The sequence below is a fragment of the Daphnia pulex genome, chromosome 4 (genome assembly GCF_021134715.1).
Source record: "Daphnia pulex isolate KAP4 chromosome 4, ASM2113471v1".
NCBI classification, from domain to species: domain Eukaryota; kingdom Metazoa; phylum Arthropoda; class Branchiopoda; order Diplostraca; family Daphniidae; genus Daphnia; species Daphnia pulex.
Window position 1 is genome coordinate 1,259,785 of NC_060020.1, and position 25,497 is coordinate 1,285,281.

The 25,497-nt window shown below is 40.5% G+C and overlaps 4 protein-coding genes and 1 long non-coding RNA gene across 17 annotated transcripts; 1 reads left to right on the forward strand and 4 right to left on the reverse strand.

The window, feature by feature from the left end:
* Nucleotides 1–2,084: 2,084 nt before the first annotated feature.
* Nucleotides 2,085–3,704, forward strand: LOC124192054. Of its 2 annotated transcripts, none has more exons than XR_006873564.1 (6): nucleotides 2,085–2,276; nucleotides 2,338–2,441; nucleotides 2,507–2,624; nucleotides 2,716–3,010; nucleotides 3,073–3,217; nucleotides 3,441–3,704. It is a non-coding gene; the product is annotated as an uncharacterized LOC124192054 (long non-coding RNA). The 2 variants fall into 2 exon arrangements; XR_006873563.1 differs by having other exon boundaries at nucleotides 2,091–2,276; nucleotides 2,338–2,437.
* Nucleotides 3,705–4,188: 484 nt separating this feature from the next.
* On the reverse strand, nucleotides 4,189–5,640 carry LOC124192285. Its single transcript, XM_046585500.1, has 3 exons — nucleotides 5,205–5,640; nucleotides 4,760–5,094; nucleotides 4,189–4,701 (listed from the first exon to the last, which is right to left on the reverse strand). The coding sequence occupies exons 2-3, from the start codon at nucleotides 4,801–4,803 to the stop codon at nucleotides 4,245–4,247; spliced, it is 501 nt and encodes a 166-aa protein (XP_046441456.1). The 5' UTR covers nucleotides 4,804–5,094; nucleotides 5,205–5,640; the 3' UTR covers nucleotides 4,189–4,244.
* Nucleotides 5,641–7,641: 2,001 nt separating this feature from the next.
* LOC124192168 (phosphatidate phosphatase LPIN3-like) lies at nucleotides 7,642–16,444 on the reverse strand. Of its 8 annotated transcripts, XM_046585359.1 has the most exons (14): nucleotides 16,129–16,382; nucleotides 12,434–12,614; nucleotides 12,070–12,349; nucleotides 11,694–12,004; nucleotides 11,413–11,634; nucleotides 11,082–11,337; nucleotides 10,811–11,009; nucleotides 9,638–10,484; nucleotides 9,425–9,573; nucleotides 9,120–9,359; nucleotides 8,934–9,048; nucleotides 8,760–8,863; nucleotides 8,372–8,482; nucleotides 7,951–8,052 (listed from the first exon to the last, which is right to left on the reverse strand). In XM_046585359.1, exons 2-13 carry the CDS (start codon nucleotides 12,608–12,610, stop codon nucleotides 8,374–8,376), a joined length of 3,009 nt encoding a protein of 1,002 aa, XP_046441315.1. In that variant the 5' UTR covers nucleotides 12,611–12,614; nucleotides 16,129–16,382; the 3' UTR covers nucleotides 7,951–8,052; nucleotides 8,372–8,373. The 8 variants fall into 8 exon arrangements, with proteins under 8 accessions (XP_046441307.1, XP_046441310.1, XP_046441311.1 ...); XM_046585351.1 differs by lacking the exon at nucleotides 8,372–8,482 and having other exon boundaries at nucleotides 7,642–8,052; nucleotides 16,129–16,444; XM_046585354.1 differs by lacking the exon at nucleotides 8,372–8,482 and having other exon boundaries at nucleotides 7,642–8,052; nucleotides 9,638–10,433; nucleotides 16,129–16,389.
* On the reverse strand, nucleotides 16,129–21,055 carry LOC124192174 (angiotensin-converting enzyme-like). The gene is made up of 12 exons (XM_046585366.1): nucleotides 20,928–21,055; nucleotides 20,723–20,860; nucleotides 19,573–19,731; nucleotides 19,361–19,493; nucleotides 19,156–19,299; nucleotides 18,419–18,949; nucleotides 18,282–18,332; nucleotides 18,038–18,213; nucleotides 17,805–17,971; nucleotides 17,605–17,727; nucleotides 17,374–17,534; nucleotides 16,129–17,309 (listed from the first exon to the last, which is right to left on the reverse strand). Exons 1-12 carry the CDS (start codon nucleotides 21,012–21,014, stop codon nucleotides 17,218–17,220), a joined length of 1,962 nt encoding a protein of 653 aa, XP_046441322.1. The 5' UTR covers nucleotides 21,015–21,055; the 3' UTR covers nucleotides 16,129–17,217.
* A 137-nt stretch (nucleotides 21,056–21,192) lies between these two features.
* On the reverse strand, nucleotides 21,193–25,479 carry LOC124192171 (X-ray repair cross-complementing protein 5-like). 5 transcript variants are annotated; one of them, XR_006873602.1, is made up of 12 exons: nucleotides 25,363–25,446; nucleotides 25,128–25,268; nucleotides 24,942–25,055; nucleotides 24,429–24,869; nucleotides 24,226–24,366; nucleotides 23,998–24,160; nucleotides 23,785–23,930; nucleotides 23,576–23,713; nucleotides 23,121–23,509; nucleotides 22,514–23,051; nucleotides 21,685–21,752; nucleotides 21,193–21,323 (listed from the first exon to the last, which is right to left on the reverse strand). XR_006873602.1 is itself a non-coding variant. In XM_046585361.1 (11 exons), the coding sequence occupies exons 2-11, from the start codon at nucleotides 25,203–25,205 to the stop codon at nucleotides 21,735–21,737; spliced, it is 2,166 nt and encodes a 721-aa protein (XP_046441317.1). In that variant the 5' UTR covers nucleotides 25,206–25,268; nucleotides 25,363–25,479; the 3' UTR covers nucleotides 21,344–21,734. The 5 variants fall into 5 exon arrangements, 2 of the variants coding, with proteins under 2 accessions (XP_046441317.1, XP_046441318.1); XR_006873601.1 differs by lacking the exon at nucleotides 21,193–21,323 and adding an exon at nucleotides 21,344–21,542 and having other exon boundaries at nucleotides 25,325–25,462; XR_006873600.1 differs by lacking the exon at nucleotides 21,193–21,323 and adding an exon at nucleotides 21,344–21,542 and having other exon boundaries at nucleotides 25,363–25,461.
* Between the last annotated feature and the right edge of the window lie 18 nt (nucleotides 25,480–25,497).

Below are 25,497 nucleotides of genomic sequence, written 5' to 3' on the forward strand. Positions count from 1 at the left end.
CAACTTTGGTACGCGCAAAACCCCCTCTAAAAAATCCGACGAATTTCTTTTTGTGTGATGTTCAACAGTTCGACAGCGATATTGAGTTTTCGTCCAGACTCTTGTCAATCTGACATTATCAGGAAACTTCCTAAATTTGATCAATCTGAAATTGATCTGAAATTGGGAAATAGAACTCCAATATCGACAGCTATTCCAATTTGAGCCAAACGTCAAGGTATATAGAGAGTGTGGGGGAAGGGCGACATGAAACTTGGTACCCCCTCCACAAAAAAAACTTTTGAAAGAAAAACTAATTTGCTCCGTTTTTATAACACTATTTCAAATTGTGGGAGCTAAGTCTAGTCCCTCCCGAAAGTCTTGAATGTTTGAACGAATGCGAATAGGAATTCGTGCCGAGAGACATGTATAGAATGTAAAAGTAATACGATTTCATGCTCTACAAGTTGCTACTGCCTGAAAGGAGGTGGAAAAGTTGGTTAAAGTTCTCGTTTGCTGATAAGCGGAATGATTTTCGTTCGAAACCTGCTCTTCAGTTCTCGCTTGCCTGCTGCTGTTTCTTGATACAACGGTCGCAATGAACATCCGCTATGAATAGCGCTGCTTCATCAAATGGAGTCTATGGACTTGATAAAGATTGGTAAGGTTGCACCATTCGTCCGTCAACCATTCAGCCATGACCAGAATTTTCATCATCAAACGGATACGTATACAAATTCAGATTTCAAACTTGGTTCCGAAAATAGTTTCTGAAGTGCGGTATTTTATAAAACCACCAAATGAATAGAATGACACAACTTATTCCTCTTCTCAGTCAGGAGCGCGTTCAATATACATGAACTGATTTTGTAATTTTTTCTGTGTGCGTTCAAAGATACGGATGGTGTATAGAACGACAACTTGAAAGTGACTTTTTCTTGTCAGTTTTTCACCTCTTTAATATGCTTCTCAGTCGCAGAAGTTCAAAAAGAGCTCTATGCGAATGTGTGCACACATTTTTAGTGTTCCTCTTCTAGAATCAGAATTACCCTAATCAATTATTCGCTAGAAACCGCTTCAAGTCACCACATAGACATTCATCTTGATTCTCTTTTACAGTGCTGATGTCGTCCCACTTCGAGTTCCCTTTTGACCTGCCCAATAATAAGCGCAAACCCATGCATTCGGATGGTAGTAGTGAAAATTTAGCCCTTGACGCGTTAAGTTAAGAGTTAGCAGCACAGACTATCACAAACGTTAGCTGACTATGATTTCAATGACTATGATTACGTTAGCTGACTATGATTTCAATAAGCGTTATGAGATATCTTTTTTCGATGAAACTGAAAGGTCCCGAACTGTTTCTGACTTCTGAGTGACCACATTTCTCCAGTTATAAGCACGATCTGGCACGATCACGATTCACGAATGCGATTTCCGATTTGACAGTCAACCATAAACTGGCAACGCCGCTTCTCAGTTTCCAGGAAAGAAAAAGAACGTCTGCTGCTAATTGAACAACGTTTGTCGTTCTGCCGTGGCCGTCACGTCAAACTTGAAAATTTTATTGAAATTGTGCATGTGAGTGCATTTGCGGATCTGAACAAAAAAGTTAACTAGGATTTTACTTGTTAAATAAGTGTCATATGGAAGATGTTGATTTCAACATTTATGACTGATTACAGTGAAAAGGACATTCCATTTCAGCACGTGATCTCTGCACGTGATCGATCCTGTTCGAAATATACGGTCGTCGCTATTGCAACGTCAGGCTGACGTTGCCATAGTGTATTTTGGCTATTGCAACGTCAGGCCGCTAGGTGCGCTGCAGTCTGACGTTGCGCTATACTGGAGCAACGTCAAGCCAGTTGTGTGTATTATGCATGTTTATAATGTTGTGTTTTACTGTATAGTATGTGATATCTTGTACTAAATACGGGAAAATAAACTAAATCAATATGGCATTGCGCTTTCCTATTTTACTTTGGTTTCTTTATATGGCATGGCTGGAGCAACGTCAGGCCGCTAGGTGCGCTGTACTCTGACGTTGCTCTATCTTGGGTTCTTCTCCATAATCATTGGTGGATTCATAGTTACATTCAAGTTTATTTTCTGTGCAACTTGTTGGTGATGTGATTTTTTTTTGTATTTGTGTTGGATCATCTTTCAAATTTCTGATTCTAACACTGTAGGAAGGCGTAGAAGGAACAGGAAACAGTGGGTACAAGTACTAGCCTACCATCAATTCTTTCAGTAGAAATCATTGTTTTGCTGAATGCATCATCCAGTTAATACAGGTAAAAACCAATAATAGCTTAGTCATATGGGAATATAATCAAGGCCATGTGTAATCTTCAGGTTTATTGCAGCAACTTTTGGGAAGTCACACCATGGTCACCCCATAAGATGCATGACACATACCAACTTGTGGTGTATTCATCTGATTTTTACTCAAGCAGTAAGTAGGAATTCACTTTATTTTATTGAATTATTAATGTTGGAATATTTATTGAAATATTTCTCTTAGATTCAACATAACTGTTTGATGCCAAAGTTAGTTGGAACTCTAACTCAAACACCAATAACCGTTGCTGCTGCTGCCTTACAGCCACAGACAGGAAAATTATTCTTTTCTTCAGGAAATTGTAAGTTTAATTTTTATCTTTGAGATTTTTATGTTGAAAGAGTTAAAAATTCTGTAAAGGTAACTACAAACTTTGTGTATTCGTGTCATAGGGAAAGCTGCTGGAGTAATCTGGTGTTGATACTCATTTGATTCATTTCCTGCCAGCTAGTGAAAGCCGAAAGGCATGTCGAATTCAATTGACCTACTGCATGCTGTCTCGAAGCAAGCAATCCAGCCGTTGCGTTCAGTCATTTGGAACAGGAATCTAATGGCTGTCAATAGGTGGCTGTCAATAGTTGGCTGAAATGTCCACCAGGTAGCGCGAGTGTCTCCAGGGACGCATTTCGGCCATTTTGTTCCAATACGCAGCAGAAATTGGTTGTCGGTTGTGATGAAAATTAAAAGGTATTTATTGTTAATTTCCTATTGGTATATTGAATGTATAATGTTAATGTGAAAATTTACAGGTGATTTAGCACGTTTAACCAATTTGCCAAATCATTCAACCCAGACTTGGAAGTGCCTGTACATTGCCGAAATGGCGTGCCTCGTGTGACTCGCTGCCTCCTGCCTGTTCTTAGGCGTACGTCTCATTCCATGCAACAGCAAAAAGTAATTATTTTGATCAAATGTCTTGCAAAAGTACTACTACAGATTTAGTTAACATGACTAGAGAGTAGACCAATTTGTTCCGCTACTATAGAAATTTTGAATCAGACACAAAGTTATTCTGTTGGACTGCGTAGTTTTCTGTTACTCTTTGTATTCTTTTGTTAATGAGTATGCATGTGTTCACAGTTTTGTTTCTCGAAAATAATTTTCTTTTCTGAAATAGGTATAACAACCACACTTCTGTAACACTGTTGGTTACCTTGTTGCAGCCAAATGGTGAAAGGTGTGGCGAAGACAGAATGAACCATTGTATGCAGCATGCGGTTGCAGTGTAATCCAGAAGTTGCTGTGCTGTTGTAGCTGATCTGTTCCATTTGGATTCTGACTTAAAAATTTTTGTGTTGTCGTTTTTGTTTTTGACTTGAAAGTTGAAAGTGTTTGATGTGTTGTCTTTTGAGTTTTCATTCAATCATGCAGTATACGACTGAGGCAGCCTGATCAATGTCAGGTTTGACACAGTCGAGAACTGCTAGATCAAACAAGCTTTCTGCGCCAAACAAATAATAATTTGCATATAACTTGCATCATGTTATTATCGCGGTAGAGAAAGCGACAGGCCCCCCCCCCCTGGGGGCCACAGGAAAAATATTTGTATGTGAATATAAAAAAATAAATTTTGAAAGCAATAAAATATTTGGATAAAATTTTTTCGCGATAATTTTTTAAAAACTTCGTGTAAGGGGGACTTTTTTAAATTTTTTTTCAAAAACAAAAGTCTGGACTTAGCAGAAATAATGGAAGGTGGACTTTGGTTTTTTTGAGAAAAATATTGGTTGTTGGACTTGCATTTTTATTGAAAATATTTATAAGAAGGAAGGGTTTAATTATTATTCAAATGTAAAGCATGATATTGAATTTTTATTGATGTATTTCACAAGATCAATTATTTGTAAGTTTACATAGAACTCAATACACACACAAGGAATACTTTCTCACATCATGCGATTATCCGTAGGAGGAAAGGGACTTAAGGAGAAAATAGACACATGTACTTGTGTTTTAAATCAATCTTGTATTTCAGTAATCTTTCAACACATCCAGAGAAATACGTCAGTCGGGAGAATTTATGTGTGAAACTCAGTTTGGTAATAGTTTGAAGCAGGGTAATACTTAAATTCCTCGATGTAGTATACCAGGCAGGGTACGTGGTTGTGTAATAGGCGGCTTTTTCGGTGTAGTACTTGGAGGCTGCGGTGTTACAGCTAGGTGTAGCGTAGGTCGTGGTGTAGTAGACTGGAGCATCAGTGTAGTGTTTCAGTTCAACGTAGCACGGAAGAGTAGCTTTTGTGTAGCAAGTCGGGACTGCGTAATACTTGGTCGCCTCAGTTGTGGTTGTGTAGATCGGGGCAGAGTAGTACTTTGGCGCTTCGGTGTAGCATTCGACCGTTTTGGTGGAGTAATCAGCGGAAGCCTCGGTGTAGCAGCTGGGAACATAGTGGTATTTAGGAAAATCAGTGCAATAAGTAGCTGAGAGAGTAATACTTGGGAGCCTCGGTGTAGTAAGATGGGGCAGCATGCGTAGTCATGTACTACTCCGTCACCTTGGTGCTGTAGTAACTCGGGGCAGAGGAATACTTCAGAGCGTCAGTGTAGCGGCCCGGGGCATCGTTAGTTGTGGTATATAACTCCGGTGCCTTATTGGTGTAGTGCTGGAGGTCTCGGTGCAGTAACTGGTCGTTGCGAAAGTTGTTACTGTGTAGCAAGGCGGCGGCGGCGTTGCGGTTTGGTATCCGCCATACCCAGAGACTTCGGTACACCAGTGGTCGATCCAGCCATCAACGATACAACACCCAACAGCAGCACGACACCATAGTTAACTAGACAATTAATAAATTTAATTAACATTAATATTAAATAATAACAGGCATATTAACTAATAGAAAAAAAGGATTGATACAAAAATCAATGTAGAAATAAGAATATTTACCCATAACTGCGAACTGCTTACATGATGTAGAATGCAGTTGGTGACAGATAGGCCACTGCAGATTTTACCGTGTCGGAGATCCTCACTTAGGGTGTCGTAGTAATTAGGGACCTCGGTGTAGTAGGCAGGGGCAGCATACGTAGTCGTGTAGTATTCCGATGCCTTGGTGACATAGTAGTTGGGAGCCTCGGTGTAAGTTCTCCGGCTCTCTGGTGATGTAGCTTGCGGCAGAGTTATACTTCGGGATTCGGTATAGCAGCTCGGGGCATCAGAAGTTGTGGTGTAACACTCTGGAGCCTTGGTGGTGTAGTAACTGGCTGTTGCATAGTAAGGCGGCGGCATTACGGTTTGGGATCCGCCATACCCAGGAGACATCAGTACACCAGTGGTCGACTCAGCTATCAACGATACAACACCCAACAGCATACGACAATAACTAACCAGTAAAAAAAATTCAAACATCAATATTCAAAAATTTCTTGAAAATTAACAAACAGAAAATGATTTGCATTGATAAAAAACTCCATGTAAAGAATATTTACCCATGGTTGCGAACTGGCAATACGATGAAGAAGGCAGATGGTGACAGAGAGTGTGCTGCAGTTGTTGCCGTGTCGGAGATCCTCACTTCGGTGTAGTAGGCAGGGGCAGCATACATAGACGTGTAGTATTCCGGTGCCTTAGTGATTTAGTAGGCCTACTTGGGAGCCTCGGTGTAGTACTCCGGCTCTCTGGTGATGTAGCTCAGGGCAGAGTTATACTTCGGGACTTCGGTGTAGCAGCTCGGGGCATCATAAATTGTGGTGTACTCTGGGCCTTGGAATACTCTGGAGCCTTGGTGGTGTAGTAACTGGTTGTTGCGTATGTGGTTGTTGTGTGGGAGACGGCGGCGTTGCGGTTTGGTATCCGCCATACCCAGGAGACATCAGTACACTAGTGGTCGACTCAGCCATCAACGATACAACTTCCAACAGCATACGACATTAACTAGACAGTAAAAAAAATTCAAACATTAATACTCAATAATAACAAATTAACACACAGAAAATAATTGACATTTATAGAAAACTACATGTAAAGACAGAATATTTACCCATGGTTGTGAATTGGCAATACGGTGAAGAAGGCAGAGAGTGCGCTGCAGTTGTTGCCGTGTCGGAGATGCTCACTCGACTGATTCTGCTTCACGTTTTCTCTCTCCTTTTATACGATTTGTTTTCTCACCCTCACCTCTTAAGCCTTGCGGCTATTCTACCTGCTTGATAATGGTGCAACACGTGTCGTTCTTACCCAGCCTCTACACCACTGCATGACACGTTTTACGTAAAGATCTCCGTGACCTTCGAGTGTGACTGTCCTTTCCTTTTGCAGGTTGACGTTGCTGGGGATGGGTCTACAACAACCAATATCAAAATGAAATACCAAATGGTTAATGTAAAAACGTCTCGTTCTCACCCAACCTCTACACCATTGCATGAAAAGTTTTACATAATGATCTCCGTGACCTTCGATTGAAGAAAATGCAAACTGGCCTTTCCTTCTTTAGGCTGACGTTTCCGGGGATGGGTCTACAAAAACATCAAAATGAATACAAAATGGTTTTGTAACAAATCCCGTTCTCACCCAACCTCTACACCACTACATGACACGTTTTACGTAATGATCTCCGTGACCTTCGCGCGAGAAGGACATGCAAACCTGGTCTTTCCTTCTGCAGGTTGACTTTGGGGAAGAAGGGATCCTGCTTTGATTGGCTGCGACTTAAACCGAACGGTCTGTTTTTTAATGTTTTAAATAAATCAAACTAAATTGTGTTAAAATATTGCATTAAGCAAGTGCCGTAGGTCCGTAGCAGATCCGAGATCGAACTGACAAGTCTCGAATTTTATTGCAGAAAGAAAACCAAGAGACAAGGATAAAAAGAAAGGTTGTTTGGGATTTCTGTTTTTATCTTGCTTTATCGTCACGCAGTTAAATTTGACTGGACTGGTGAAACATTACAAATGTAACCAAATAAAGGAACGGTTACTTCTTTTCCCCTTGAACCGTTACATTTAGTTACATTTAACGTTAAGATTTCGAAATAAAAAATAATTAAGTTGATTCGTCAGCATTTCTTCCCATATAACTAAACATGTGCGTGAGTTCTTTTATATTATAAAGGTCATCCATCGCATATCGCATTTGATTCTAATCAGACCACGCTGAGAGAAAACCGGAATTGGAAACGGACGACGTACACAAAATATGAGAACATTCCTGCTGAAAAAACAAAACAAAAACAAACAAACAATCGTAATGTGAATAAACTTTTGACACGAAAAGGTGACCCGATGCTAAATTAATAGCATTGAACATGTCATAGAAGACGGTTTGTCTTCAACAAGAGTTACGGTAAACAAATACGGTGTAATTCCTTAGAAACTATCACAAGATGGACAGTTTATGAACAGCGCAGCTGCGTTTATTTCGACGCGAGACTCCATCAAGACGAACCATTCAAAAGATAATCCCACCTTAATTAAACAATGCGTAGGCATGAAATAAACAAGACTCGAGACGAAGGAAAGAAAAGTGAAAGAATAACCTCGACCAAAAACCATTTTTCATAAATTACATGGGGATCGAAAAGCGCTAGTGTTCACTTTTAGTCACCACTGTACGACGCTGTTTGTTCGAATCAGAGTAAGCGGTAATGAACTTGGCTGCTTCCACCTCATCGGGCGTATCAGGAACAGGTTGTCGCCAATAAGTGAACTCGCTGTATTCGGAACCTTCTAAAATCTCGCGAGTGCCGTGAAGAAACGGAGGAAACACCAAATCAACGATGAAACTCTGTTTCGAGTATCTGGAATTTAAAAAAAGTTAAAGAAATTAAAGGTGACATTAAGTAAAACGATTAAATGCATTGTCTGTCCACTAAGCGCAAGCTTTCAGTTATTTCGTAGTTGCGCAACAAATAATTTCATTAGCCTTGTTAATAGGTAATTTCACCCCCTAGCATGTATATAGGATAGCGAAGATAATGAGTTCTACTGGATAGATTAAGGATTGCATGCTGTGAGGTGAGTCCAGGAACATTTCATAACAGTGTGATGGGTATTTACACAACTTGCTCAACAGCTGATAAAGCGTAAAACACAAAATTGGAAAATTCAATTATTTACTATCAACAGTGTCTGAGCCAATGTGAAGGAATGGCGATAGGTGTGGTCCGCTTTATCGGCCTGCTAGAAACTGGGAACAACTCATCCACCAATTGGCTTTGAGAGGAGTAACTAGCAAAGTCAAGAAGGAAAACAAACCGTTTCCGATCAGAAAATGAATAAAAAACGAAAAAAAAAAAGTAAGGCTTAATCTAAGTCTTGAATCTAACAAACAACTTTTGCTGGAACCCCTGACGAAAACGAACCATTCACAGGAATGAAACATAAAGCATCAAAAGCGCCCAGCAGGTGGCTCGGAGAAGAACTGGAAGTTGCGATGAGAAGGACTGTGCACAACTAAATGAAAATAGCAAAGCGTGCAGATTTAGTATAACGAAATTCAACTTACGATGATTGAACGGCCTGTGGAAGTTCTAATTTCAGCTCGCCGCGTGGATTAATTGTGAAGATCCTGGAAGTAGGAATGCCAACGGCCCGGTACGCCCACACATCCTGCCATTAAAGCAATTTAAAAACTGTGTGTTATGTCTGGCAATAAATTAAACAATAAGCTTATACGTACATTGACTCGATTGCCGTATCCAGCATAGAAAGGATTCGAATGCGATGGGAATAACATTTGGATATCACGCAAACAGGAAATCTTGAATTCCTCAGGTTTTTTCTCAATGACTTCGCTGTTGACGAAAAAGGATAAATGTTTCAATTCATTGCTCTTATAATGCAGCAAAATAAAATGTAGCCTTACCGATGGAAGGCACTCAAGAGACTAGTAGGATTGAGTAGTAAAGGTCCATCAGGTAGAGAGAGATCTCCTTGTTTGACAGACCGAAGATATTCGCGCGTAATATGTGCTTGGCCGATTGCGCGAGCTGACAGATACAAGATACGATACCCGTTGTTCTTGATCTTTGTGAACAGTTGGGCCACACCGCTTTGAGCCCAATCTTGTCCGACAATGGGAAGAATATGCCCGAGCACATCCGACCTAAACCACAACCATTTAGAGTTTGGACAACACAAATAAAATAAAACTAAGTAAACGAAACGTACTTGGTAATAGTTCCATCAATATCAGAGATGACAACTTTGTCGTCGTAGCGCCAGAGATAAATGTGGCATTTGCATCTAGTTGTGCCCTGGTAAGCAGTTGTAACGCTGAATACGGCCTCATTAGGACCTTCTCGCAGATTTAATTGTCTCTGCAAAATAATTATAAATTCATGTCAAATAATTTGCATTGTTTCAAAACTAATTTCAGCTTACAATCTGTTCGGACGTAAGACGCAACGTTTTACAGAATACATCCGTATTCTCGTAATATGGTCGTCTTTCCATTGGAAGTTTCTTGCCACTATCGGGCTGATTTGAATCGTTACTTTCATTGTCAGACGATGTTCCAGTTGTTGCCACATCTCCGACCAGTTGACGATCGCTCTTCTGTTTCTTGACAACTGACTCTGTTGTTTTCGGGGCACTGCTGGGACCAATTGCAGACGCTGCTTCTGGTTGAACGGTGGTGCTGGCAATTGCGGTATTAACTTCCGGTTCACCACTTTCCTTTTTAGTGGCACTTCGTCTTCCCCAAGGAAACCACGATGATTTGCGGGCAGGGGCTGCAACTGGTTCAGTCTTCTTTTCCTTTCGTTTGGGCATATACTCGTGAACAATGGCATCAACTGATGACTGAGGTAAGAATCGCTGGTAGAGAACCCAGCTCATAATAATGGGGCATGCGGCTTGCCACGTGTAGTATTTGTTGCCAATTCGGACAAGGAGGTCAGGATTTTCGATTAGGCGAGGGTTTTCGATGAAATCATCATACGTGACTAGAGATTGAAGGAACAGCTCATCAGGCGGATCTATCTGATCGCCAAAGTGGCCGCATAGTGAGAGAGCCACATCGGGCAAAGAGCGATAGTCCGAACGGGAATCTTCAAAGTCGCTGTCAATTGAACGTGGACCTCTTGAACTGCGCATTGCAGTGGCTGTTGATAAACTGTGCGGCGATTGGGGTAGCGATGCTCCTTTACCCGATTCCGTGTCTTCTTCATCACGCAATCTGTGAACGTAAGAATGATGTGGGTCAGTGAAAATCCCGCTCTGATACTGGCTGAATAGAAAACACAGCCAAGATATGCGCAGATTAGCAAAATGATCACAAAGTACACCAGACAATTGCAACGTTTTTAAAAACTAGGGCACATTTGTCAAAACATTTAGGAGATAAGGGCAAACAAAAAAACAATCGGAATGGCAATCATTCGAAAGTTCAAGTTTTCAACCTTCAACTGCCCTAATTTGTGCCTCGCGTCTCATTCGAAAAAACAAGTTTGGAAATCTGGGTCTTTAATCAGAGATCCGCATTAAATCGCACCAAACAGGTTCCAAATGACTGAAGGTCAAAACACAATTACATGTCTAAATTCTGTTTAGTACCTGGCGACCGCCGGATCGGGGAGTCCATGACGGAAAGAACTTTGCGTAATGTAAAGGGCTGCCAACTCCGGGTCAAGGGCGTCCACGTTCAAATCGTCCAAGTATATGCCTCCACCCGCAGTAGTACCTTGGTGTCGCATTTTCTTGGTCTGTCGCATAAAGCTGAACATGTGACTCAACATGGAGCGTTGGGCTTCCGCTGATTGGGAATTAAGTGAAACGTAAATGTCGTGAGACTTGGAAAAGGAATCGATTTTATGTTGAACCATACCTTCTGCCGTACTCTGGGACTGACGGGCCTTATTATCCGTACCATCAGAAGTCTCGTTATTGACTGTAGCGACTGCACCCGCTTCAGTGCCTGGATTTGAGGGTGAAACATCGCGACTGGATCGTGTAATGGGCTTGGGTGGTGACGGACGATTAAGAACAGGTGGACTAGGCAATTCACCCCAGCGCCATGACTGCTGATGACAATTTCTGGATGGAACGCCCAATTCTGATACTTTAGGCCTCATGTGGCCAACCTATGATAACATTGGTAAAAAGAAGAAACAAAAATGATGTGTTGCCCCGAAAGAACAAGAACAATAAGAACCTACTTCATATTCCGTGTCGGAGTGGACGGGAGTAGGAGGACGCGATCCATCGGGACTCCTGATTTCCATTTCAGTGTCGCTGAAGAAATGGAATTCATGACCAATTGACCTAGAAATAATTCCGCCTCGAACCCAGTCCTCAACTGGATTTCCAACAGGCGGTGGCACATCACCCTTGAGCTGAATTCCCGATAAACTATGTGACTTGCGATGACCTGGTTTCACCTATTTCGAGACAACCATTAGTGAAAGTTGGTACAAAACAGCTTATATTTAGATCTTACTGGTGACGTCTCTGCCAAATGAGGTCCAATTGCAGGAGAGACTTCCAGTCCCACTTCCATTTCATTCGGAAAATGCTCCGTTCCAGATTCTGACGATGTTTTGTTAGCCTCTCGTTGCATCTTCTTTTTTAATTGAGAACGTCGTCTACGACTCTTCTTTCTCCACCGCTTTCGATCCTCTTCCGTCATTTCGATGAAATCCGGCATCAAGCTTTCCGCTTCCGCATCATGGTCAGGGTCGATCGGTTTGAATGAGCGCTCCGCATTTTCAATTCCAATCGATTCGAAAGTTCCTTGTGAAGAGTCCTCTCCTGTTCGTCAAAAAGATTTATCATACAAGACATTCATGTAAACTAAGAATGGTGGACATTCAAACCTAAAATAATATCATCTGATGTTTTGGCTAGCATGCCTTCATCTCTCTTCCCCATCAATGTGTCTTCCATGTGTTCATGGCTGGATTCTGCTGTATTGATTCCTCTCAGCTTGTTCTCTTCAATTAGAGATGGTGGAATCGGTGATGTAGCCATGTGGGGAGGAAAAATCTGCCCATCTGAATTGACAATTGGTGATTCGCTGACAAAGAAAGCTTCACCAGACTCTCCCAGTTTCATGTGAATGTCAACTGGGTTGCCATTGATTTCAATATCAACCACCTGTTTCAGAGACAAACAATACCAGGATGTGAGCATGGTTGGTAAAATATAAAAGAATGTGCCATAAAGAGAAATCATAAATACCTTTTCTCGGCTACGGAGTACTCCGAGTTTGCCAAAACGGACGTGGAACGGTGACGAGAGAAAAGTGCCATCTTCCTGTTGGACAATGACTATGTCGATGGCACCCGTCAACGTAGCACCATTAATGCCGTTATACAGCTCGCGAAAGTTACGTGTAAGACTCCAAATATATTCCATTTTTCTGAAAAATTACAAAAACACACATTAAATGGTTGTTAATTTTCGCACATTTATCTCATTTACTTATTAATTACGTCACATTCTAAAAAGAACGAAATATAAATTTAATAAAATTTCATGGAAGAGTAGTGGCTTGTTCAAGCGAGACGGGAATGTTTTGTTGTTTTTTGGCTGAATTATCGTCTGCTAGACAACGTTGCCGGTGGCAATACGATTTCAAGATAAATAATAACTTAATGCAGAATCAAGATATCTATGATTTGAAACGGTAATGACGAAATTCAAGCGTGACATCACTAATATCAGGAGATAATTCTCTTACTTTATTTAATGACATCAAATCGATGTCACGATTTTAAAAAGCCGCAAAGACCAACAACACAAGTTAATCAGTATTTTGAATTTATGCAACTAAAGTGCCATTGTGACTGTTCACACATAAAAAAAAAAAAAAAAAATGCCATGACCATAATTATTGAAATACACTACTATCCACTCGAAATTCAAGTTTTAAATGGGTAGTCCCGTTACGTGAGTCAAACATAGTGGTAAATTCGTCTCGTAAAAAAAAAAACAATTTGCAATTACAATTTTAATAATACGAAAAAATATAACATGTAAACCAGATGACAACTTAATTTACCACATAGGCTGGATAAAAGGTTCCAGAGACTTTCTCTTTTGTGATTAGAGAGACGACGAGAGAGAAAACCGGTTAGTTCGTACCAAATTCCAGACTAGGTCAAACAAACAACGCACAAACACTTAATCTTTAAAAATTGTCATCGAAGGCTTGTCACAGGCGAATAGGTAGCAACATGAATGCTGAAAGTTAACTGAACAGAGAACGAGTAGTACCGCAGACCATAAGACCGACCGGCTTCCGCTAGAAGGAGGCGTGACTAGAGGACCCGCCCCACACCCAACAACACGCGACGTCATGGCACAGGGGGTTGCCTTCGCATATCTTCTTGGGCCTCCCAATGCGTAGAAGTTTTTCCCAGACAACCTTCGAGTCACACTTCCCGCCACATTTTTTTCGGCAAAATACTATGCAACCGACTACTATGGATTGTTGAATTTTTGGCTGACTGCCACCCACACAAAACATAGAGGCCAAACCAGCGTGAAATAAAAAATAAAAAAAAACGCAATTTCTACCATAAAATACCTAAAAACATCAAGGTTGCGCATCCGGGAATTCTATTTCCGTCATGGTGGCTGTGGTCTGCGGAAATCTTGTAGTCAAAACCAGGCAATCAAGTTTTTCCGTTAAGTATTGAATAACAAAAACGTCTCATTCTCATGACCCAATGGTAATTAAGGAGCTCACATTTTCCTGTTATTACTAGGTACTTTGGGAGTGCAGCTAGGATTAATATGTCAAGACTAATGCGATCCGCACATGTGCGGAAACGTTGATCTGCAGAGGTCATCAACAGGCATTTTTCATGAACTTTTTCCAAGTGTGCGCTGTCACTCTTGTTCACGTGTATGGTTTGGCTTTCAACGTGCTTGTTGGCTAGCGGCGGCGGAGCCTTGAGCGTAAGTCGTCTCCCATGCACTCCGGTTTATAGACGTGGTTCTATGAATCGTACGATTTCTATTCCGAGGATTTCATTGGTCGACAAGACGACCAGACACAAAGGGGACCCTCAAACAACAACAAACGATAGCAGGGATTATTATTTCTACCTTTATTAATCCCAACACGACCCACTTAACGTTTCGTTTGTAGACCATCACATTTAACCTGAATTAACGTGATTTAACATTTCGTCCTTGAAAAAATTGCGTTGCAAACAAGGCTGGCACCCTTCTCCGGTCGCCCATTGAAAAATTTTACAACAACAACAACAACAACATTTGGCTAGAGTCCTTGAATCTATCTCGTTTATTGCGACTGATTCGGGATGTGTTTTTCCCCCCGCCATTCCCGTGACGGCCACTGTTGAATTGCAAGGATGGAGGCTCGTCTTTAAAAAAGATGCTGCGCATTTGTGAAATCTAACCCAAAAAACGTTGACGACGGTCTGTTTGATTGCCATTCTTTTGTGTAAACTTTCTACACTTTCAGCGCCAGTCTGAGTCGTCATGACGGTGCGAAATTCCGACTTTTCAAAGCCAAAAAAGTATAAGTTCATCCTGTAAAAAAATACAAATATCGGCCGGAATACTTAAAACCTTTTCAATGTCACCTGGGTTGAAAAAGTAAATAGAAATGTCGCGGGTCGTCGAGCTGCTAGCTGCCATGGCCTTAAATGGGCAACATGGGGGCGAGCGGCGAGCCTTTCACTAAACCAATGTCTCCCTTTCATTTTAAAACGCATAAATTTTAGAAACTCTAGATAAACAAATACAGGACCAACGAGGAAGGAAAAAAAAAATATAAATATAAATAAAATAAAAAATAGTAGGGAGGGTGTCGGCCTGCGCTATACTCAAAAATGTATTTTATACAGCTGTCAGTTGATGATAGATAGATAGCATGTTTTTCTCGTTTCACGTTACTATGTGTTGTTGCTGTCTAGTGCGTCGCAGATTATTTCCAAGGCTCGAAACGGAAAAACAACTCCCGACAGATTCAAACGGCGTTTGTTTAGACTCACGTCGAGATAACGTCTAGCCACAAGTTGGTGAAACAAAATGTCGTAGTGTGGACGTTTGAGAGTGAAAAAATGTCGAAAAATGGGGACATGGCACCCAGCTCAAACACGTGATTTCTGCATGTCAATTGAAGCCTAAAATGTTTTTTGCACAAGGTCATCTAAAATAAAATGGCACACTTTCACGAATAGCTTACGAGTCGGGAGCGTTAGCAACAATATCACGCCAATGAGGTCAGCGACCGCTAGCGAACTTTCTTTTCTTTTTATCCACCTCCCCCCTCGTAAGGGATGTTTCAACAACGGGTGGAGAAATCCTGTGCTCACTCTCTCGAGCTTCGTACCCGAAACCTTTTTTCACTTTATTTAGCCATGTTATTTAGACAAAGAAACCCAGGGTCTTAATTATATAAATAGCGAATGATTCACTGCGCCCCTGTTTTTCTCTAAAGCATGTGGCGAATCACGGCTTGCAAAAAACTGGCATCGAATCAATTTATTAATAACGAAGAAATTCTTATCGCTGACACTATCAAAGTCAAGTAAAGGACTAGAGGTTAACTGTGAAGTCGTAAGATCATCGTTTCTAACCTTTCTTGAACCGAGACCTTCAACAATTTTCTACTCAAACGGCGAATCAAAAGAAAGTTTATTCAGTCCAAATGAATTAAACTTTATCAAATCTGTCTAGCTTTTCTAAATGTCACGATTGGAACCTTAACCTCGACTCGTCTATCATTTTTCTGTTGAAGAAATGACGTTAATCGATAACCCTAATCATGAACCCATGGCAGGTGCCAACTGATGCATTTCTCTGAGATAAACGTGACCATTGACAAAATTATAAGTTTAATCTAAAAGCCTGAGATGCAACTTTCAATAAAATAAATAAAAACGACGATGACTCACCTTTACGTGCAGATGGACGGTCGATATTTGTCGACAGACTAGTCAAGTGGGAAACGTTGGTTTGCTCTTGACAAAACGTCGGCCATCGAGCAGACCTCTCACACGGCGAACAAGTAAAATGCAACTGAACAAAATTATGCGAATGCTTCGAAGATCACGTGTACTATCTATTTTAAAGCCCGGCAGAGATTTCCCTGTCAGGCTTATTCCTCGACGCTAGGCTGTGAACTGAAGCTAGTTTGGGTTGTCAGCTGAGAGTCGTCATCTTCCAAGTTCCCACAAAGTAGTCCCTTTCCACCGCTTGCCTACCACGCCAACTACAGATTACCGTACAACGATTCTTCCTTCAGCTCTCTCTCCTTTTCTCATTTCACACGTTCCATCATGACTCTAGAAAATAGAGCTAAATAAAATGTGGTGGTATTAATGAAATCATCATGAGAAGATACTACATAGAAAATTTTTGTGTAGGCAATTTTCTCATAGGCAGAACCAGACCCCCCCCCCCTAGATATTTTCCTTCTTTCGCGATCTACTAATCTACTTACTACCTTTAAGTTTTTATGATTTGCTACCATAGAAAAGTAGGTCATTCATTGTGAAAACATTAGACATGACAAAAAAAAGGCTTGGGAACTGCGAAGGAAAACAAATACAAGTGTTTGTGCTACTCTTTTGTTTTCCTTGCTTGAGGCCTACAGTGCTTTACGAGAACAAACGCCACCTAACGCTTAAAAATTACACTAAAGTCTAATAAGAAAGAAAGCAAAGGAGACATGAAGCCCGTTCTCAGCTAAAAAGAAATCACGTAAAAATAGACGAGCCAATTATGTGATGTATTAAATAAAACTCGCACTTTGGACAATGGTACAAGACAATAATCAGGGGTACTTCAACGTGAGGAATTTTGAATAAAATTAATTTTTCCAGAAATGATAATTTAAATGGTTTCTGTACAGGGACAGTTCGTGAAAAGAACCGCATAATATTAAAACAAAAATAGCTTGAATGTGGATGAAGAATTCTGGGTTAGCGAGAAAATTTAAAGTCCACAACCGTTGAAAAGGCCCACAAAAGGAAACCAAACCACTACCACAATCTTGAAAATACCAAAGTTATGACGAACGAGAGAACAACGGCGACCCAAGTGGTTTTGATTGTGATTCCGCTATTCATTCCTCCTGATAGATAACGAAAGAAAAATGTTAAAAAGTGGCCTAAGAGTCAACAATTGCAATAACTTACTCCACCCGGCTTTTTCTTCAGTATTCTGTTTCTGGAGCCATTCCATTAACGGTTGAAAGTATTCCATGATGGCTCCTGGATCCATCCGGCTCGTTCGACCGCGAGTGAGAATGCGGATGGCATCAGGCCACGGTTTAGATGAGCCCAACTTCAACAGCTCTCTATAATAATTGAAAAATATTGTTACTGGCAATCTATTCAGTCATGCGATACAAATATGATATGCATTACGCCAATAGTTTTCCGGCTTCTCGTGACTGATAAATATCACATTTATGCAACGGTCCCACGTGACCGGAAGCTTCGCATAACACCTTGTGCAGTTGGAATTGGAGTACAAAACTGACGAAATATCTGCAGAAGAGGTCAGTTATACATTAGAAACTAATTTACAGTATCTAAAATTAATTTTTCTGTAGAAACGAACAAACCTGATATAAGGTGTGTTGGCTGGAACATGATATTTGGCACCCGCATCAAAATCATGTTCACTACGATTCACAGGAGGTGCCACGCCTTGATAGCGAAGCCGGAGTTCCCACCACGCCTTATTCATTTGATCGAACGGAATTTCACCGCTAAACACCTTCCAGCGCCACTACAAAATCAATAAAATGGGTTTCAAATTGCACGCACTTAAATCGAACTAATCCTATTATTAAACCTGATCAAGCAAAAATCCAAAAGGTAGGAAAGCAATCTTATCCAGAGCCATAGAATAAAGATAATTTATATCGACTTCGGGATCGTCGGCTGCTTTATCCAATAAGCCTATCTTTTGCATGTGCTTGGGTGTCGAGACGGACAACGCGACGACATCTCCAATTGCTTCGTGAAAACCTAGAAGTAATACGAAATAACAGTTGTAAACTCTACCACATTTCGTGATCGTTAGTTAACACTATTACCTGGATTAGCACCTTCCCTGAAGGCTAACGGTTGATTCACATATTGCATGTCTGAAAGTAATGGGGGTAAAATAAATACATGGGCCATATACTACCTGCATGATCTTGAACGTTATGTTTATTTCACTGATACTCACAGTACTGAATATGTCCTAGTTCGTGGTGGGCAGTAGTCAAATCCTCCATGGTGACTTCTGTGCACTGCTTGATGCGGAAGTCGCGTCCGTTGCAAAAATCCCAAGCCGACGCATGACATACTACTTCGCGATCTAGCGGTTTTTCTAGCATCGATGCAGTCCAGAACGAATCAGGGACAGACTTCATACCCAGCGAGACGAAAAACTGATCAGCGAGTTGGAACATCCGCACCGGATCGTAGCCTTGGCGCTTGAGACTCAGGGTAACGTCCATGCTATTTTTGTTGGGGAAAGGGACCGTTGTATCGTATAAATTACTCCATGACTGAGCCCACATGTTGCCCAACAAATGAGCAGGGATCGGTCCATCTAGAGGTACAATCTTCCCATGTTGATGATGCAACCTTCGGCGGACGTAGGCGTGTAGCTGCTGGTATAGTGGCCTCAACCCCATCCAGAGTTCGTCGAGCTCTGAATTGAAATCTTCGATATCGTACGAGGCTCTCCATTGATCTCCAGTATCCTTGAAACCTAAAAAGTTATATATTGATCATTAAGTTGTCATCAATAACTAGACTAACTTCCCAGAACATCATTTGCAATTTTAAAAGATGGTGTGGTATGTATGTAGGACACACAAGCGGGATTTTCGAGGTTTGTGATGAAGCAGATGTTAGGTTACCATAAATAGGCTTCACTGCGGGATAATTAGAGACAACTGATATTGCTTAACTTACCGTTTAAACGAGCAGCCTCGTTAGATAACTCAACGTAGCGCATGAATTTGGATCGAAGGGGCCGTCCAGTTTCATCGTGCCATTGTTGCCACATGTAGGTTAATTCATTGTCATCTTTGGATTTGGCCATGATGCGGGTCAAATCTGCAAGCAACATGACCAATAAATATTTTATGAATTCACTCAATGAAGGAATCGCAAGTACCAGGATCGAGTGCAAGGTTGCACTTAACTGACTCCATTCGGATTGGTAGTGACGCGTTCTTAGGCTGCTTAACGTAAGGACAAACTCGATTGCGACTATAAATGTCTCGCATATCTGCCAGAAGCTGTTGAATCTGAAAAAGGACATGCAGCCATTGATCACAATGAGTGACAAGGAAAGGAAACGGGACATCATGAATTATTGCCTACTACCTCTTTGAGTTTTTCTTCTGGAAGAGCTGCTCTACCGAGAACAGAAAGCACCTTGAATTGGCGACGGATACTCGGATCGCGGAACGTCTTCCATTTGAAAGTCGTAGCGGTCGCCCAGACGTCCTTTTGAAATTTGGCGTATTCCAGTTGCGTCTCCAACTAAAATGTTACATTTTAAATCGATAACGTCAGTTTCTCCGTTAGATCGATTTGGATTAATCCAAAAAAGCTGAAAACTGTAACAAGAGAAGGTAGGACAGCTCTACTCAACAACAAGGGTCAACGACCCTCATTCTTGATGCTGAAAAAAGAACTGCTAGATTGCACAGCGAAAATGAAGAGGAGTGTTAAGGTAAATACAGACAGCTGTTGTCGGAAAATAAAGACAGAAGCTACCGTTTCGTTTCTCAGTCTAGATCTCAGGTCGCCATAGCTCGTTGAACTGTTATGTTTAAATCAACGTCCTCCCAGAAATAAATACGACATCCTCGGCCAGTGTGGTTTTCTTACAGTGATGCGAAACTGGTAATGAGTTACGCTATTGGCTGTAGATCGAGCGATTTTACACGGCAGTGAACGCGGCAAATTGCTAATATGGCACGCTAAACACGTTTTGAAGTGAGTCTTACCACACAGAGGCGGATTAGCTTCAGTGATTTTACACTATGAGTAAGTTGCTTTAAAACAAAGAATGCCGCGGAAACGTGTGACTGGGATTAGGTACGATTAAAAAAACCAATCAGGAAGTAAGTCCCTCGCAGCGGTAAGAGTAACTTCCTCATCCAACGTTTTTATTTATTTATACATGTTTTTTCTCTCTTTTAGAACATCCTCGAGCTATAAGAACAAAAGAAAAAAAACCGTAAGACAGAACTCTCAGTTGACCATCTGCTGTGGCCTTACAGATTATTACGTACGTTGTACCCGCCAGATAGTCCTCGAAAGTTCCAAACTGTAAATTCACACACTACAATGACCATGTACTCGCTAGTAGTCTTGAGAAGCTAGAGCCTACTAAACTGACTATTCCAACCAAAAGATTGTAAATTTTACTTGGGACACTAATCTTTTTCTCAAAATTCGCCATGTCATTAATTAGTACGTCAGCTGCCAGTACTTTTTTAGATCACATATTAAATGTTGTACTCACCATTCGCTGTTTGCTAGACTCGGTGATGTTGGTATTGAAATCCCATTGGGTGTTCATAACATTGTTACACATGGCACTTGCTTCGCGATCGTATGCCAACAAGAAATTAAGAGCCTCTTTTTCATCGGTGTTATTCCCCTGCACTTATAAAAATCAAAATAAGAAACTACGACTTAAAAATTTGAAATCAAAGAAAAAAACTTGCCTGAATGTATCTGGTGTTGGGGGTTGAAGTGATGTTGCGTGCAGAGGCGTAACATAGCGCCATCGCCAGCAATAAGAACCGTCTCATGATGGAAGGTGCTTCTTTCGTGGAACCAGAAGAATGACTGTTGAAACGAACAGGCTAACTCAGCTCCTCACCTAAAGTGCTTGAGAGAAACGGCTGCAGACCAGCTGCCAACAACCATCCAGTGCTATGCGGCCCGTTAGCTATGGGTTATTCGCTCGGCCAGCGATGGCCGCAATAGCCGTCCCTTTCAACAGCAGAAGTAGCAACAGCACGGCTGCTGTGCTGCTGCTATGCTGCATGACGGTTATTACAACTCATCCAGACCATCCAATTCATTTTCACCCATCTTTTGCGACACACATTCACCGACTTGAAACATATACATGAAGCTTGATCAACTTAAGAATCTATTCAGTGTCCATTATTATCACATTTCAACGAAAAGAACGGGATTTTTTGGTACTTTTTCTCATATGATGGAAAAAATTTAGATTGATTCGGATGACTGAACTTTTCAATCAACGCTATCACACCGTGAATTTAAGCAATTGAATCGTATAATGTACTAATAGCCGATGATGCAACGTCCTGTTCGCAACAGACCAAGTCGTGCGGAACGCGGGTTACCAAGAAGCCCGGAAATAAAACGTAGATTTACAGGAAAACAAAAGATAATCTTAGACGAAAAAACTATTCCAGGGCAAGAAATACTTTTTAAAGAATTGGTTACCGTCTCGTTCAATGCTCCCGTCTCTCAACTGCTGACCACCTGGACTTGTCTCAGTCAATCAAATTGAGCTGAAAAGAGACAAACATTTTAATTAGTTACATTTTAAAACATTCACGGAGGGCTTTTTATCGGGGCTGAGTACACACATAATAGTTGTTTAATCCAACAATAACATGTGCTTGTAAAGCGTTAAAACAGTCGGGAGTATAAAAATTTTCCGATTCCAATGATGCACAACGTCATTTCCTTTTCCATTATTTGTTAAATCGAAATCTCAGCATAGTCTCAGCTAAGCACTCGTATAAACTAGAAGAAACTCAACTGGAAAAATTCAAGTGGCAACCGCAGACATTCCCATCAGCTGAGATTTTGATTCATTTTCAAAAGAAACGAAAATATTAAGGTTGTTCACCTTCCTTTAGCGATGAGAAAAACTGGTGTTATGGACATTCCCCCCTATTCTCCAATCGTCTGCACTTTTTTTAAAGATAGGACAAGAATAGCAAACGAAAAATATGGAAAACATAAAAGGATAAAAAAAATATTAAAAAGAGTATTCCAACAATAATTCTTAACAAGCCTCCCTGAAATCTCCGCAATGTTGAAAGAACAATAAGGCGCAAATAAGCCTGGTATGTAGGGCAAATATTATGTCTCGAGCAGCAGATGACTTGACTTAGTGTTACGTTATGGGACAAAGTGGTTACGCTCGGTAAGCGAGTTGGTGCAAAACATGTGTTGCAAGTTTGCGACTTGATTTTTCAAGTTCAGGACAATCGCACGGTAATAACACAAGGAAAGCAAACAAAAGAAGAAAAATTCCACTTACCAGTTCTTCATCTTCATCCACGGAATCGATTTCGTTCACTTGTTGCTGTTTAGGTAATCGAAGAAATGTCTCAGCTTGATGTTTGTCAACGTCAGATGAAGGACATTCGTCTTTCGTGATCAAACCCAGTGATTCAGTCAAATATTTTTGCCAAAAGTCAGTGAAGTAATTGCTGATGACTTGTTCCTTGAACTGCTTCATCCATCGGTTGAAATAGGCCACCCGGCCTTCTGCCACGGAATGCTCCCGATAAGCTTCAATGCAATTCTTGGCTTTTACCATTAGAGGAGCATTAGTGCCTCCACTGTCTTCAAGTAACTCAAGTATAACTTTTGACATTTCATCATAAATTTCTTCAACTGATTTCTTTCCACTTTGAAGAAGAAGCGAGAAATCTTTGACTGGGTTTGTTGTTCCAACCTTATCAACACTGTTCATTCCTAAAATGAACCCTAGATCGACATCACCGCCTACATCCAACCGAGATTTTTTATTCTGAATCTCCCTTTCCATTTCTTCAGCAGTCGCCGGGATGGCTCTGTAACAAAACAAATAATTAAATTTCTCTCAAGCAAATGCGTTTGTTGGTTTTGAAAATAAGAATTACTCTCGTTTAGAAGCTTCAAAATCGTTGATTTTAAGCTTCCCAGTTGTTTGTAGTGGAAACAATTGCCGAATGCGTTCTAAAACATCTTTCGCTCCTTCCATTAATGATGGGGATGGTTGGAGGTACATTTTTATGTGCGGCGGAATTTCGGGTAATGGATCTTCAGGATTCAGAACTTTAAAGCCAATTACGTGGCGAACATACTCTTCATAGGGATCAGACATTTTCGTTGAATCAAATGCTTCATCGTTTGTCAAATCTAGTTTGTCGATCAACTGATCGATTGCCTCCATTTGTTCATGACTAGGTTGACTTTTTGGAGTGATGATGGGTGGGAACTCATACTGGCGCCAGTCGTCGGCGAAAGGTAATTCGTGAAAAACTAAACACTGTAAAAAAAAAAATTATTTAATTCTGTTTTTTAACCTCTTTCATTTAGCATTTATATGGTAAACCTCATATTTGAATTTGATTCGCGGCGAAAGAACTCCAAGGGCCATGCGGCAGTTGTTAGCGTAAACATATCGAACAAGTGCAACTTTACCCGTCTCTGCCATTGCGTTAATAAGGGCTGATAAGGCAATTTGTGAATTCTAATAAACATAAAAAAAAAGATTTAGTTTTCACGATAGAATTAAAAAAATTACACTGAATCTGATATTACACGATCAACAACTCCCGATTTCCGGTGTGAAAAAATAAATCTTGTTCCGGTTCCTGAACCAAACTGAGGAGGAATGGGATCTACAAAAGCTAAGACGGACAAGCATTTGTTTCCAGACTTGTAACTCCACTGCTTCTCATCCTCAACTTTGGAAAATGTTTGAGAACTTAGCCAAATTAACGACATGTAGCTATTATTATAATCGAAATATACCTGTTATCGGGATGATTCTGCTACCATATTTGAAAGCAGTCAAGACATCTTGTTTGTCTATAATTGCGTTTGATTGTTCCTTCTGATAGGTTCTTTCTTTATCAACAAGGGCTTCACCAGTGCTTATTTCTTCACTCCATTTAAGGCTATCGCTCTTTTTCGTCTAAAAAAGTCATTGGCGTAAGTGACAGTCATTACTTATTTGCTTTGTACCAAATATATATTTACTTTTATGTAAGCAGAAATTGGAATTTGGATTTTAGATCCAATATCTAAAGTTACATTAAACGGTGAACCAATTTTAGGTTGCTCCGTACAGTTAACCACATCAGCAGAAAAATCTCCAAAGCTATAAATTCCTCCATTAGCCTATGAAATATAAACTGTGATTTTTTTGTGAAATAATGCAATAATCTTAACAAAGAGCAAACCTCTCGAATAAGCTGACAGGCAGTTAGTTCTCCTTTACTCATCTTTTCCTCATTCTCTAGAATTTCTTGATTTATGTTTGATCCTACAATGAACAGGCTGGTATGTTCAGCCAAAAGGGCAGATATATAGGCTTTCTGGGTTCTCTCAGAAGTTTTGAAGGGTGACTCAAATGCAGTAAAAAATATAATTTGAATGGAACTGTAGACATTCCCAGCTTTCACTTTCCTGTGGATCAGGTCTAGTGCAACACCCAAGGCATCCATCCAATCTCCTTCACAATTTTTTGTTTGTACAGTTTCATTCACAAGTTTTGCTGTCTCCCAACTGACTTTCTCCATGTTCTTCAGAACTTGAATGTTCTTATAATCAAGGCTATTTTGTGTCTTATCTGATCCACTCAATATAACAGCTACATCATCAATTGCATTATTTATGAATATCTGGGGGAAAAAAGAATTATAAAGTTGTTGCATTTATTCAAATTAGAATAGGATCTACTAAATTTATTATACTTTCTGTTGGATGAACGCAATAAGGCATTCTTTAATCTGTTGAGCATATGTTCTGTCACGATGTAATATCCTTGAAGTAGGAGAACCAATGTCAGCAATCAAAACATAGCCATTCTAAAAAAGTAATGGAGTTAGTTCTAATGTAAAGCCAAGATTGTGAACTAGATAACTTGAAAGAAAAATTACTTTTGGTTTTATGGCTTTGGAATTAGGTCGGTGACTCGTACCAGGTTGGCTCCAATTAGAATTCTTCGAATATGACATGGTCTAGTAATGTTGAAGTTGAACATTGGAATTGGCAATCCACGAACACATGAGTTTTTTTCTCTATATTAAGAGTACATTACAAATTCATGACTTTAATTCAATATACCACATCACACCTTGGCTATATTTATTGATAGACTGTATCTGTTCTAACCTTGTTGAAAGTTAAGGAAACTTGTTAAGTTAAGGAAACTTTTACTCTTTTAGTCGTGTCTCGTGGGAAAAAATTGGTCGAGATTTGAATGTTGAAAATTCGTCAGTTTCGAAACATCGTCTGCACACGACACGA

Bases quoted from the DNA above. Each gene is read 5' to 3' on its own strand.
- LOC124192168 (XM_046585351.1), bottom strand. From the start codon at position 12,610: ATGGAATATATTTGGAGTCTTACACGTAACTTTCGCGAGCTGTATAAC. The intron at 12,350-12,433 runs GTATTTATGATT...TCTCTGAAACAG, and splicing joins TACTCCGTAGCCGAGAAAAG to GTGGTTGATATTGAAATCAA. The intron at 11,635-11,693 runs GTAAGATCTAAA...GTCTCGAAATAG, and splicing joins ATTTGGCAGAGACGTCACCA to GTGAAACCAGGTCATCGCAA.
- LOC124192174 (XM_046585366.1), bottom strand. From the start codon at position 21,014: ATGAGACGGTTCTTATTGCTGGCGATGGCGCTATGTTACGCCTCTGCA. The intron at 19,300-19,360 runs GTACTTGCGATT...TGTTGCTTGCAG, and splicing joins CAACCTTGCACTCGATCCTG to ATTTGACCCGCATCATGGCC. The intron at 18,333-18,418 runs GTGAGTATCAGT...CATTACTTTCAG, and splicing joins ACTAGGACATATTCAGTACT to ACATGCAATATGTGAATCAA.
- LOC124192285 (XM_046585500.1), bottom strand. From the start codon at position 4,803: ATGACTACGCATGCTGCCCCATCTTACTACACCGAGGCTCCCAA. The intron at 4,702-4,759 runs GTATTACTCTCT...CTATGTTCCCAG, and splicing joins TACTACACCGAGGCTCCCAA to CTGCTACACCGAGGCTTCCG.
- LOC124192171 (XM_046585361.1), bottom strand. From the start codon at position 25,205: ATGTCATATTCGAAGAATTCTAATTGGAGCCAACCTGGTACGAGTCAC. The intron at 25,056-25,127 runs GTAATTTTTCTT...TTACTTTTTTAG, and splicing joins CCAAAGCCATAAAACCAAAA to AATGGCTATGTTTTGATTGC. The intron at 23,931-23,997 runs GTATATTTCGAT...CATTTTCCAAAG, and splicing joins CAGAATCATCCCGATAACAG to TTGAGGATGAGAAGCAGTGG.